We start from the raw sequence: 15,219 nt of genomic DNA, 5'->3' as shown, positions 1-15,219 counted from the left end.
AGAAATAAATAAAAACATTAAAAAAAAAAAAGACTTTAAAAAAAAATAATAAGTCTGCCATTTTACTAATATAATTTTTTCAGAGATTAATATGTGACTATCCCACTCCTTTCTACAAAGATCCTAATTTGTGTTTTTGGTACCAAGTTTTCTTTCTCAGAGTTTATATAGGTACATTATTATCTGGGCACTACTTACAACTTGACTACCATTTTAGGGTGGTTTTTTTTGTTGTTGTATAATTTCAGGTATAATAATGTTATCTCTTCAGTATAATTTTTTTAATTCTAAATTTGTCTTGGGGCGCCTGAGTGGCTCAGTCGGTTAAGCAACTGACTTCAGCTCAGGTCATGATCTCAGGGTTTGTGGGTTCTAGCCCCGCATCAGGCTCTATGCTGACTGCCAGCACAGAGCCTGGAGCCTGTTTCAGATTCTGTATCTCCCTCTCTCTCTGACTGTTCACGCTCTGTCTCTCTCTCTTTCTCTCTCAGAAATAAATAAAATATTTTTTAAAAATAAATAAATAAATTTGTCTTCGAACTTTTGGTATATTAATTCCTGAAGTTAGAGTACAAATTGACCTCATGGAATTGTCTCTGTTAAATTTTTTTCAATCACTAAAACTTCCTCTTTTATACTGCTCATGAAAGAATTTAAGTTGTAGAAATGTAACTTTTAAAATTTATCTTAAAACAATATTTTAAGAGTTAAAACACTTCTTTCACAAATACATATATCTGCTCTTATAAGAAATTTTACCCCCAAATTTACTATGATTTTGCTCTCACCCAGACATACTATTCTTTGGCCAAACATGACATCGTTGTCCTGGACAAGGCAAAATTATTCCATGATCAAAACTTTGGAAAATAGAATGTAATACATCTCGTGAGACTAGATATATGAGGCTTTAAACTGAAGCAAAACCATATGTCTGATATGTCACAAATAGCTGAACTATCATATAGCCGTGACTTCACCTAGAATAACTATGCTAGATTTTTGGGAAAAAAATAGAGAAAGAAGAGAAAAGGACCTAAAACCTGCCACTTTGATGAGAGTATGGTTTTTCATCACAGTCATAAAATTTAACCTCCTTAGCATTAACGGGAACTTCCATTGGCAGTAATTAGGAACTCTCAGGGGTTATGAGTACAGTTAGTGAATGTTACTTGTGACTTGTTCTCTAGGGAATTTATAGAGCTTCCTGTGCTGGGGAATAACAGTCTGGGCTAGATAGAACTGTTTGGCTTCCTTTGATTACCACTACATAGGTTAAACGATCCAGACCTTAAATTGTGGAAAATAGCCTTCAGGGCCTTCATCAGCCACTTTTCCTTGGGTAGTGCTCCTTGTGTTGATCGTTACATTGCTTGCATAGCACATCCTTTTAAATACACTGAGACTTGTTTTACACCAGATCATATGGTCTATATTGATGAATGTTCCATGTGTTCTTGAAAAGAATATGGATTTGGCTGATGTTGGGTAGAGTGTTCCATATTGTTCAAATCTTTTATATCCATACTGGTTGTCAATTTAATTGTTCTGTCAACTAATAAGAGAAGGATATTGAAATTTTCAGCTGTAATTGTGGATATTTATTTGTCCTTTCAGTTCTGTCAGTTTTTGCTATATGTATTTTACACTGTAATAAGTGCCTACATATTTTTTTTTAAATATTTTTATTTATTTCTAGGAGAGAGAGAGAGAGACAGCGTGAGCAGGGGAGGGTCAGAGAGAGAGGGAGTCACAGACTGAAACAGGCTCCAGGCTCTGAGCTGGCAGTCAGCACAGAGCCCGACGCGGGGCTCGAACCCACGAACCGCAAGATCATGACCCAAGCGAAAGTCGGACGCTTAACCGACTAAGCCACCCAGGCGCCCCAAGTGCCTACATATTTAGGATTCATCTGTCTTCCCTAGAATTAGCACTTTTATTATTTTGAAATGTCCTTATTCATTTCTAGTAATATTCCCTATAGTCAAGCCTACTTTATCTGATATTAATACAGCCACTCCATTTTTTTATGATTATTTCAAAATGGGCTTTTTTTTTTTTTTTCATCCCTTTAATTTTACCTTTGGGTCTTGATGTTTACAATAGGCTTCTTGTGGGCCACCTGGGTGGCTCAGTTGGTTAAGCATCTGACTTCGGCTCAGGTCATGATCTCACAGTTTGTGGGTTCGAGCCCTGCATCGGGCTGTGTGCTGACAGCTCGGAGCCTGGAGCCTGTTTCAGTCTGTGACTCCCTCTCTCTCTGACCCTCTCCTGCTCATGCTGTCTCTCTCTCTCTCTCCTTGAAATAAATAAAACATTAAAAAAAAATAAAAAAAAAAAGAAAAGAAAAATAAAGTGGGCTTCTTATAGATGACATGTCTTTAATCCAGCCTGACACTTTCTACCTTTTCATTTGTATGTTTGGTCAATTTATAATTAACGTAGTTATCATTGTGCTTGGATTTAAGTGTACCTTCAATCTGTTTGTCCCACCTATTTTTTATTTTGTTCCACCTATTCTTTTCCTATCTTTATTTTTTGGATGGAGCATTTTTAAAATATATATAATTTAACTGCTCTACAATAGTATATTCCATTTTCTCCCCCCCATAATGTATCCTGTTGTTGTCATATATTTTACTTCTACATGTGCCATAGTTTTTACTTCAGACTGCTAGTTATTTTTGAAAAGATTTTTAAGGAGGAAAGATATTTTATATTTTTAGTACTCTTTATTTATACATTAAGGTTTTCATCTGGTATCACTTTTCTTCTATCTGAGAACTTCCTTTAACATTTATTATAGTCCAGATCTGGTATAACAGATTTTTTTGGCTTTTGTTTATCTGAAAATGTTATGTTATTTTTGTTTTGGAAATATATTTTCCCTGGATTCTGGATTTTTTTTCTTTCAGCACTTCAGAGAAATAATTCCATTGTCTTTGAATTGCATTATTCTGATGAGAAGTGTTTTCTGTATTTCCCCATAGTTACTTTATCTTTACCTCTCCAGTTGCTTTTGAGATTTTTCTCATCATTATTGAGTTAATAGCAATTTGATTAGATTGTGATTATGAGGATTTTCAGTGATTTGATTAAGTGTTTTATTTTCTTTGTATTTGTCCTGACTGAGGTTTGTTGAGCTTTTTAGATCTGTGAGTTGATGGACTGATACTTTCATCAAACCGTGAATAATTGGCTACTCTTTCTTCAAGTATTTTTCTGCACACACACCTTCCCACCAACACACATCTTTTCCTCTCTTTCTGGGATTCCAATTACATCATTAGACTGGTTGTTTTTATTCCACAGGTCACTATGGTTTATTTCTTTCATAGCCTTTACTCTCTGTATCCTTTAGTTTGGATACTTTCTATGCCCTGTCTTCAAGTCCTCTAATATTTGCTTCTGTGGTGTCTGTCTAATCTGTTGATAATCTATCCCATGAATTTTTCCATTTAGATATTATCTTCAGCTCTAGAAGTTCCATTTTTTATATTTTCCATTTCTTTCCTTGTGTTTGTGTTTTCCTTTTTTTTTTTTAAGTTTATTTACTTATTTTGAGAGAGACAGACTGTGAACATGGGGGAGGGGCAGAGAGAGAGAGAGAATCTCAAGCAGGCTTTGCAGTGTTAGTGTAGAGCCTAACATGGGGCTCAAACCCATGAAACTGTGAGATCATGACCTGAGCCAAACCCAAGAGTCAGACACTTAACCGACTGAGCCACCCAATCGCCTCTATGTTTTCCTTTAAATCAGGTATCAGCAAACTTTTTTTGTAAAGGATCATATAATAAATATTTTAGATTTTGTGGACTATAGAGTCTTTTAGAGCTATTCAGTTTTGCCATTTTAGCACAGAAATAGCCAGAGATGATATGTAAGTGAATGGACATGGCTGTATTCTTTGAAACTTTTTTTATAAAACTAGTGTGGCCTGTAATTTGAAGTTTGCCAGCTGCTGTTTTAAACCCTTGAACATATTCATATTTACTATTTTTAAGTTCTTGTCTGCTAACTCTGTTATCTCTGAGATTTCTGTTTCTGTTGACTAATATTTCTTCTAGTTATGGGTCATATTTTCATGCTTTACAGATCTAGTTGTTTCTTATTGAATGCTGAACATACAGTATTAAAATTGTTGATTGTATGAATTTGTTGTCTTTCTTTGCAGAGCACCAGTTTTCTGTTTTGGTGGGCAGTTAAGTTACCTGTGGATCAACTTGATCTGTTTAAGGCTTTAAAAAAACAAAACAAAAAAAACTCATTATGACCTATTCAGAGTAACTGTTACTCTAGGCTCTTTTTGGGGTCTGCCCTGAATGCTGAATCTCTGCACACTAGCTGGTTGAACTCCAAGTGTTTCCTAGTCCTTGTGAACTCTAGGAATTGTTCAGCTTACAACTCCCTGTTAGTTGCTTTCTCACTACTTGTACATTGCCTAGCCTGATGGAATCTTACCCTAGCCTGCCTGCAATGCAGCTTTGTATATCAAAGTCTCAAGGGGACCCAACTCAGCAAGACCACCATGCTGGGTTTTTAAAAATTTATTTATTATTTTTAGTAATTTCTACACCAACGTGGGGCTCAAACTCATGACCCTGAGTCACATGCTCTTCAGACTGAGCCAGCCGGGCACCCCAAGACCACCATGCTTTGCTTGGACTCTTTCTCTTTGGATTTTGCCATAGACATGGAATGCATCTACGAATGAAAAGCCAGAGCCATCGTAGGGTTTCCTCATTTGTATTCTTTATTCAGCAGTCAGAAATCATACACTGCTTATGGTACAATACCTGAAAAGAATTGTCCCATGTGTTTTGTCCAGTCTTCTAGTTTACTGTAGGTGTAAAAGTTTGTACCACTTACTTCATGATCTGAGACAGAAAGCCCCCAACCAAAGGCTAGGATCTCTAATCCATACATATCAATATCTAAATGCTCTCCAGACAGGGGAGGTAACCTCCTGCTCAGTACATCATTGGTTTTTCTGTTTCATGGTGGTTCTGTCCAGATAGTGTTTTCTACTTAAACTATAGCTGTTTGTTTTTATCCCTTGCTTTTTCATTTAGTATAGTTAAAATATTTAGCATTTGATACATTGCAGTAGAACTTGTAGGTTTTAGAAAATAAAAGTAAAAGTGAGTTTGAATATGTGTAACCTTTAAAAATATTTTAATCAAAATAATTTTTTAGTCTTGGTGTTTGGATTTTTCATGTAAACTAATATTTATTTCATTTAACTCAATTATATTTAGGAACCATCAACCTATAATATTAAAAAGAACTTGGGAAGTTTCCTATAATTAACATAGTTTAAACTAAAATATCAAGGTATAGACTAAACGGGCTTTTGAGAATGAACAGAGGACAAGAAGCTGAGTTATTTGTGTCCATTTTGTGGGAACCACATCTGCCTCAAAGGCTGAGTAATCATGACTTATTAGTGTGGTTATGGAAAGTATATATCAGTTTAGTTGTGTGAATGAACCGTCCTTTCTTTAGAGAAAAATTCTCATCAGATTGCTGAAATTTTCCTTTTTTAGAATTACTTAAAATTGAAACTATGAATAAGTCTTTTATCTTGTTGGATAATGTGTTTCATCTGTTGAGGTACATATTTTATATTTCTAGAATAGAAATGTAGTTTATTCTTTCCTATATATCCCAGAAATCTTATTGTTTTAATATCTAGTACAGTTTAATTTTGTTCACTTAGAGTTCATTTCTAGAGTTGAGAAGTAAACTGTTCCTATATTTTACAGGGGACAGTTTGTGGGAATATCATGGGCAACCCTTGAATTTCTTCTGTTTTACTTACTGGTATCACATTTTTCTTTTGTGTTTTTATACATTATAGGTGGAAGTTACAATGTTTTTTTTTAAATTACATCTGATACTTAGCTATGTGTGTACAATAAGACATTTTTCACTATTATTCAATTATTCTGAATTCCACAAACCTCAAACTTCTTTTTTTAAGAATCACAAAATAATTTCCCCCCCCCAACTGTGAAATCTCTTTTATGCATATAGTATTTAAAGAAGCAGTTGTGGATTTCATGGTTAATCATAACTTTGAAGGAAAATGTGACTACTCAAAAGCATTTATGTAATTATTCTTTTAATGTAAATATTACTCTATGAATTTCTGTGAATTAAAACTCAAGAAAAAGAGGAAGAGACTAAAAATTCACATAGATTTTTTTTTTTTTGGTCCAGAAAAAACTAATAATTAATTGATTCAGTGCTAAGTAGAGAACTTCATCTTTTAAATTTTATTTGAGCACATAATGCCAGTTGCATAGAGGGAGAAATGTAGCTAAGATTTATGAATATATTTTTCATATTAGCTTAAAACAAAAGTTTTGTTTTAAATCACCTTTTATCTTAATAGCAATAGTTCCTTAATGTTTTATTTTCATTGTTGCATCTCGTGCACTTTTGTCTTTGAACCACAAATTCTTTTACCTTATGATTTAAAAAGGCTCTCAGGCCCTCTGGGTGGCTCAATCAGTTAAGCATCCAATTCTTAATATAGGCTCAGGTTGTGATCTTGCGGTAATGAGATCAAGCCCCACATTGGTCTCTGCACTGAACATGGAGCCTGCTTAAGATTCTCTTTCTCCTTCTGCTCCTCCCTGACCACACACACCCTCTTTCTCTCTCTCAAATAAATAAACTTTAAGAAATTAAAAAAAAACTCTTGTATACAGAGACCACTTACTATATGTGTGTATGTGTATAGAGAGAGCTAGAGAGGATAAAATTATATTTTTTACATACTAATACATATAATTTCATGTTATATTATTTAAAACATTTTATAATTTAAATTTTTTAAATATATTTTTATTTATTAGATATTCTACAAAATTTTATTCTACAAATACAGTATTTTTCTTCATAATGACTAATGGCTAGCACATTTTGAGGGTTTATTTTAAGCTGGGTACTTTATGTAAGTTGACTGCTTTAAACCTTATGGTATCCCCAGAATGTAGATTCTGAAGGTGTTTGATTATTTCCATTTTATAGATTAGGAGAAGACTCAGAAGGTGAGTGACAGAGGCCAGAACCTAAAGCAGAACTATGGCTCTAGAAGTTATGCCTATAGCCACTAGGTCTACAGTATACTTTAAATATTTGCAGCTTGTGTGTTAGAGCAACATGCTAAGGATGTCCAGTGGTTAGCTCTGATACCTCATGAGAACTTTGGAAATTATTGTTAGATTTTAATTTACATATGTGATAATTTTTGGAGCTGAATAAAACTATGAGTCTAATTCTGTTGCCTTGCAGAAGAGTAAACTGAGGCCCAGAAAAAAAGTTAAGTGGCTTTATCTAAGGTTATTTATTTAATTCCTGGGGCGGCTGAGTAGATCAGTCGGTTAGTTAAGGATCTGACTCTTGGTTTTGGCTCAGATCATGATCTCATGGCTTATGGGTTCGAGCACCGCATCAGGGTTTCTCTCTCTCTTTCTCTCTCTCAATAAATATTTTTAAAAAGGTTGTTTTCATTCCTGACCCTTAATTTACTGTTATCCCCGGGGGCGCCTGGGTGGCTTAGTCGGTTAAGCGTCCGACTTTCGCTTAGGTCATGATCTCGCGGTTCGTGGGTTCGAGCCCTGCGTCGGGCTCTGTGCTGACTGCCAGCTCAGAGCCTGGAGCCTGTTTCAGTCTGTGACTCCCTCTCTCTCTGACCCTCCCCTGCTCACGCTGTCTCTCTCTCTCTCTCTCCTAGAAATAAATAAAACATTAAAAAAAAAAATTTACTGTTATCCCATTGGTTTCTAAACCTAGCCTATTAGAGAACCTAAGCTATTCTAAAGAAATTCTAAAGAAGCTCATTTAAAACATACAGGTTCCCGTCTCTTCCCTCTGCTTAGGGAACCCAGGAATTTGTATATTTAAAAAACTCCCTAGTTGGTTCTTATACAGACCCCTCATCTTGGCATGCGTATACACTTGGGAACCATTAGCCTTTATCACACATCTAATATTAATCCATTTTAACCTATGTGATTATTATTATTATGTAATATTTTATGTTACTGTGTATTTTTAAATATTTTTTAAATGTAAAAAGTGGGGTGGGCGGGGTAGGGAAAGGAGGGACAGAGGATCTGAAGAAGGCTCTGCACTGACAGAACTGCAAAATCATGACCTGAGCCAAAGTCGGACGTTCAACCAACTCAGCCACCCATGTGCCCCTAATTTGTAATATTTTTAAATAAAGGTACAAAGTAGCACAAAATCCCCAATAGAAAATACTGCTTTAAAAGAAAAACTCACAGTGTTTGGTTCCACAGTTTTATTTTGTTTTAGGAACTCTTATCTTTGGGAAGAATAAGTGAGGTAGTTACTTCACCAACTATTTTTAAGTAAGGACAAAATAGTGGTATTCTCAAATCATGCCTAAAGGAATAGGGCACAGGATATTTTTATCAAACGGTATAACATTCTTACAAATGAGAATATAGATAAGTAAAATCAAATAAAGCCAGAAATCGTATGGTGTTGGAGGAGGAAATTGACTATAAAAGGACAGTAGGGAAATTTTTGTAGTGATGGAAGTGTTCTATATTTGTCAAAACTCATTGAACTATATACCTACATACTACTTGTTATATGTAAATTATACCTCAATCTGAATTTAAAAAAACAAGCTAGGAAGAGATTCTGAGGATTATTTTTCCAAATTACCAACTGCAACTTGAAAAATGTAGTTAGATTCTTATTCTTTAGAAGCTAAGATTTTTCTGTTTATGTACAGTAATTAAGGTACTGTTAAAATAACATGTGTATTGATAATTCCTTTTTCATTAATATTTCTCATCAGAGGTTTCTCATATTTGTTTTACAGGGTCCACATATAGCTTCAGTTACATTAGCTGCTTATGAATGCAATTCAGTTAATTTCCCTGAACCACCTTATCCTGATCAAATTATTTGTCCAGATGAAGAGAGCATTGAAGGAACCATTTCTTTGTGGAGCATCATCTCAAAAGTTAGGATTGAGGCCTGCATGTGGGTAAGATGTCCATTTTCATATTTGTCTAAAATTACCTCATCATTTTAATACTATGCTGTACCTCATCGAAATTTAATCCAAATGTATATCCACATAGCAAGTCAATAGACAATTAATTCATGAAGTCACCAGTTATCTGCTTTAGAGCTTCCCCTATTCATGAATGACATTCAGAGTAAGGCATGAAGCCGTAGGTACAACAAAACCGTGGATGCCAAGTAGACAGGAGAAAGAAAAAGGAGGATAGATGATGCAACTATACTGCTTTTCAAAATTTTACCAATGTTAATATATTGATGAAGACATAGCAAGTGGTTATATTATCAGTCCTAGATTGGTAAATGTTGTATGTCTCTCTCCTAGATTCAGATACTCTGTGTTTATTCTTAGAGGGCTTATTTTCTGAGTTGTTAGTAATACTGAAGTAAGGTCAAATATTTCTCTATTTTTTATTTTTTCTACCATTTTTATTTAATTTTGAGAGACAGAGAGAGACAGGGCATGAGGTGGGGAGGGGCAGTGAGGGAAGGAGACACAGAATCTAAAGCAGGCTCCAGGCTCTGAACTGTCAGCACAGAGCCCAATGTGGGTTTCTGAGCTCATGAAGTCAGACACATAACTGACTGAGCCACTCAGGCATCCCAGGTCAAATATTTCTTAATAAACCAAGCTTTACTGCAGTGGAGACTATGTGGTTGTATATGGTGATTTTGCTTTCATTTGTACCAATTATTCTTTTTGTGGTTTGCTTAAGTAAATTTTGGGAAGCTTTTGTACTATATATTCAGTGGCAGATTATTTTTTTTTTTTTTTTTACAAATAGTTTATTGTCAAATTAGTTTCTATATAACACTCAGTGCTCATCCCCAAAGTGCCCTTCTCCATGCCCATCCCCCCCTCCCCCCCACATCCATCAGTCCTCAGTTTTTGTCAGCATTCAAGAGTCTCTCATGGTTTGTGTCTCTCCCTTTCCCCCACCATTTCCGCCCTTCTTCTCCCCCTTGTTCCTCCGTCAAGTTCCTCCTAATCCTCCTATACGTGCAAACATATGATATTTGTCCTTCTCTGCCTGACTTATTTCGCTCAGCATAACACCCTCAAGGTCCATCCATGTTGCTACACATGGCCAGATTTCATTGTTTCTCATTGCCATGGAGTATTCCATGGTATAGATAAACCACATCTTCTTGATCCATTCATCTGTTGATGGACACTTAGGCTCTTTGCATGTTTTAGCTATTGTGGAGAGTGCTGCTATGAACATTGGGGTACATGTGCTCCTATGCCTCAGCATTTCTGTATCCCTTGGGTAAATTCCTAGCAGTGCTATTGCTGGGTCATAAGAGAGTTCTATTGTTAGTTTCCTGAGGAACCTCCACACTGTTTTCCAGAGGGGCTGTACCAGTTTACATTCCCACCAACAGTGTAGGAGGGTCAGTGGCAGATTGTTTTAATCCATACAAAGCATTCTCTTTTTTTCTCTATATGCCTATATTCATTCAAATGTGTATCAATGAGGAATAGTTCATTTGCTAAAGACCTTCTGTTACCCTTTGAACATTTTTTATCATTTGGATTCATTAACTTATATGTTCCCAGTAACATTTTTCCCCTAACAGTGTCTTATAAAATAAAACATATGGAACAGATCACTTAAAAATCTTAACTAGGGGCACCTGGGTGGCTCAGTCGGTTAAGCGTCCGACTTCGGCTCAGGTCATGATCTCACGGTTCGTGGATTCGAGCCTCACATTGGGCTCTTGCTGACAACTAGCTCAGAGCCCGCAGCCTGTTTCAGATTCTGTGTCCCCGTCTCTCTCTGACCCTCCCCTGCTCATGCTGTCTCTCTCCCTCAGAAATAAATAAAATATTTTAAAAAGTTAAAAGAAAATTTAAAAATTTTTTTAAAACATCTTAACTAAAATGAACATGAATACCATGCCCATGGAAGAGGGAAAGTTTTCAAATACATTTATTTAAATGTTAACAAGTATGTTGTGTGTGTGTTTTTCAAACTATTGTATTTATTTTTAACATAACTTATTTGTCAGTTATATATACTATAACTTAGTATGTTGTGCTTTAAAAGAATTATAGGGGAAATGCCATATTTTGAATTTGTGGAATATGAAAGGCAGGAAAAATTGTCATATTTCCTGTTACTCTTTTATAAACACTGGAAACAAATTCATTGTACTAGTTGCATATGTTTTATAAATCTGACCACATTAGTCTTTTGATGAAAAATTGTTATTAAAATAACAGAAGATACTTGGAACATGCTAGAAAAGAGACCACGTGTATGGATTTCAGTTTTCTGTTTTGCTTTTGTTCTTTCACAAATGATTTACGTGGCTGGATTAATGCTAATGCCAACAAAGAAAATCTTCCATTGCAGCTGGCAGTGATAACTGCCTCCTCCAACCCCATAGTTCATATTGTCTGAAGTGTTCATTTGGCCTGGCTCCATGCATGCCTTAAATTTAGTTAACTTGACTAGTGTAGTGGTTCACTTTCCCAAGTAAATTTTAAGCTCCTAAAAAATATAGACTGTACCTTAAATTTATTACCCTCACAGCAGTCAACATAGGCTTTGCACATAGTACAGGAATGTTGATTACTCCTGATTGATTGGCTGAGGGCTCTTCATATTTCCTTTTTTGAAATTGTCTTTTGTCACGTGTAAAGTGTAGCGCGTATCAAGTTATATTTAAATTGGTTTCTATTCTCAATATTTATATGGAGAGTCCTTTCAACAAAAGGTGCTGGGAAAACCATATACACATTCAGAATAATGAATTTGGACCCTTACCTTATGTAAAAATTAACTCAAAATACATTAGAGACTTAAACTTATGAACTAAAACCATAAAACTCTTAGGGGAAAATGTAGAGACAAATCTGCATGGTGTCGAATTTGGCAATGGTTTCTTAAATAAGACACCCCAAAAACATAGGCAACAAGAAAAAATAGGTAAACTGAACTTCACTAAAATCAAAACCTCTTTTATGTCAAAAAAGACTTTCAAGAGAGTGAAAAGATAACCCACAGAATGCAAGGGGATGTTCATAAATCGTATATCTGATAAAGGTTTAATATCCAGAATGTTTGAAGAACTTCTGCAACTTAACAACCCAGTTTTAAAAACGAGCAAAGGAGTTCAATAGACTTTTCTCCAAAGAAGATATACAAATGGCCAATAAGTGCACAGATTCTTAACATCATTTAGTCATTGGGGAAGTGCAAATTCAAAGCACAAGGTTTTTTTTTAATAAAAGAAAACAAGTATCAGGATGTGGAGAAATTGGAACTCTTGTAGATGGTTGGGAATGTAAAGTGATTCAGCTGCGGGGTAAAAGAGTTTGGTGGATTCTCAAAAACTTAAACGTAGAATTACCATATGACCCTCCTCTAATTCCACTCCTATATAAATACCCACAAGAACTAAAAACTGGGACTCAGGTATAAGTATAGATACTTGTACTTCACTGTTCAGTAGTAGTATCCACATTTTCAGGTTTTTAAAAAATGTTTATTTATTTATTTTGAGAGAGAGAGAGAACACAGGAGGTACTAGGGAGAATCCTAAGCAGGCTCCACGCTGTCCACCCAGAGCCCGATACTGGCTCAATCTTACCATGAGATCATGACCTGAGCAGAAATCAAGTACCGGACACTTAACTAACTGAGCTACCCAGGCGCTCCTCCACATTTTCAGAAAGGTGGAAACAACCGAGTGTCCCTCAACTGTTAATGGATAAAATGTGATATATACATATAATGGAATATTATTCATCCATAAAAAAGAGTGAAGTTCTGAATCATGCTACAATATGAACCTTAAAAACATGTTAAATGGAATAAGCTATTACATAGATGCTGTATGATTTTACTTATGTGAATCATCCAGAAGAGTCAAACTGGGGACACCTGAGTGGCTCAGTCAGTTAAGCATCCAACTCTTGATTTTGGCTCAGGTCATGATTTCACAGTTGGTTGGATTGAGCCCCACATTGGGCTCCACTCTGACAATCCAAGCTTGCTTGGGATTCTCTCTCTTCTCTCAGCCCCTTCTCTGTGTGTTCATGCATGCTCTCTCTCTCAAAATAAATAAACTTTAAAAAAAGGATAAATAAAAATAAAATAGAAGAGTCAAATTCATAGAGGCAAGAAGTAGATTTGAAGTTACCAAGGTTGTGTGGAATGAGAAAGTTAATGCTTCATTGGTGCAGGGTTTCCATTTGGGTGATGAAATATATTGGAAATAGATAGTGATGGTGGTTGCACAACATTGTGAATGCAGTTAATGCCACTTAGTTTTATATTTTAAAATGGTTAATTGGGATACAGTCATATAATGTCCATACTGCTGGGGTAGAGAAACCTTCATGGGGAGTATTTCAGCCTTGATTTTTGTAGTTTTACCCTTTCATAAATGAGATCCCATTTGTGTTCACACCCATATGTTTTGCTCAAGAGAATGCCTTGCTTGATTAAAAACTCATATTTTTTTTCATTTTTTAAAATGTTTTGTTTCTGAGAGAGAGAGAGAGAGCGTGAGCCGGGGAGAGTCAGAGAGAGAGGGAGACACAGAATCTGAAACAGGCTCCAGGCTCTGAGCTGGCAGTCAGCACAGAGCCCGACGTGGGGCTCGAACCCATGAACCATGAGATCATGACCTGAGCCAAAGTTGGACGCTTAAGTGACTGAGCCACCCAGGTGCCCCAAAAAACTTGTATCTTATTTGATGCTTTGGATTCTCTGTCTCCCTCTCTCTCTGCCCCTCCCCTGCTAGTGCTCTGTCTCTGTCTCTCTCAAAAATAAACATTAAAAAAAAACCCCTGAAAAACAAACTCTGATCTTATTTGAAATTTTTATCTAATTTGTACTTTGCAAAGTAATATGCCTTTACAGACTTCACTGTCACTATAAATGTACTGAATCAGTAAAATAATTAAAAGATGAAGTACATCCAATTATTGGATAAAGACCTTAGTTTAAACTTGCTTATACAGGTCTTTGGAGCATGCTAAAATGAATTGTTTGATATTGTTGATCATTAGTTACTTTTTTTCAATTTGTATCTTTTGATCTTCCATAATACGTGTCACTGGTGCAAAGCTTTACAAATTTTCTTTTCACTCACAAATTCCAGTAATAGTTATGATGCATCCAAGCACCAGAGATTCAGAGTGAGCAAAACTGAACAGTCTCATTGGAGCTTTACATTCCAGTGAAGGAAATAATTATGGAATAATGCATAAATAAGTATCATGGAAAAACTATAAATAAATATGAAGGAGAAATCTGTATAACACAGAAATTTTCCCTAGTTTATGATTCAGGGAAGATTTCCATGAAGAAGCAATGTTTCAGTTGAGATCTAAGAATAATAAGGATTTGTGAAGTTGGACATCAGAGCAGGGTCGAGAGCATGTGTGATGACTTATATTTGTTAAGTTCATGGTTAAGGGGTGATTATTGTGATAAAATATATATAATGCAAGTTTTACCATTTTAACCATTTTTAATTGCACAACTTATTGGCCTTAAGTATATTCACAATGTTATGTCATCATTGCCAGTATCTACTTCCAGAACTTTTTGTCATCCCAAATAGAAATTCTATACCCATTAAAACAATAACTCCAGAGCCCCTGGTAATCTCTTTTCTACTTTCTGCCTCTTTGTGTCTATTCTAGCTATCCTGTCTAAATGGAATCATATAATAACTTGTTTTATACATAGAATGTCTGGCTTATTTTTATTTCACTTGGCATAATGTTTTCAAGTTTCACCCATGTTGTAGCATGTGTTAGAACTTCATTCCTTCTTGAAGCCATTTTAAAACTGACCTCAAGGGAAACTGGAAGCAAATTTTCTCTATCCGCAAAACAGTCTTAATAATTTTACTAGAATTGGTATAACTGTTTTTTTTTTTTTTTTTTTTACAAATAGTTTATTGTCAAATTAGTTTCTACATAACACTCAGTGCTCATCCCCAAAGTGCCCTCCTTCATGCCCATCCCCCCCTCCCCCCCACATCCATCAGTCCTCAGTTTTTGTCAGCATTCAAGAGTCTCTCATGGTTTGCCTCTCTCCCTTTCCCCCACCATTTCCGCCCTTCTTCTCCCCCTTGGTCCTCCGTCAAGTTCCTCCTAATCCTCCTATACGTGCAAACATA

At 35.6% G+C, this 15,219-nt stretch overlaps 1 protein-coding gene across 1 annotated transcript in view; it reads left to right on the top strand.

Moving 5' to 3' along the window:
• The window catches only part of VMP1 (vacuole membrane protein 1), a 134,587-nt gene that overhangs the window by 51,770 nt on the left and 67,598 nt on the right, over positions 1 to 15,219 (top strand). Inside the window, exon 6 of the mRNA XM_039247319.1 lies at positions 8,867 to 9,034. Within this exon, the coding sequence (XP_039103250.1) occupies positions 8,867 to 9,034 (168 nt within the window). The remainder of the gene's footprint in view (positions 1 to 8,866; positions 9,035 to 15,219) is intronic.

The sequence above is a fragment of the Hyaena hyaena genome, unplaced genomic scaffold (assembly GCF_003009895.1).
Source record: "Hyaena hyaena isolate Hyena2069 unplaced genomic scaffold, ASM300989v1 scaffold_298, whole genome shotgun sequence".
NCBI classification, from domain to species: Eukaryota; Metazoa; Chordata; class Mammalia; order Carnivora; family Hyaenidae; genus Hyaena; species Hyaena hyaena.
The sequence above is the reverse complement of the archived record's forward strand: the minus strand, read 5'-3'. Positions and strand labels throughout refer to the sequence as shown.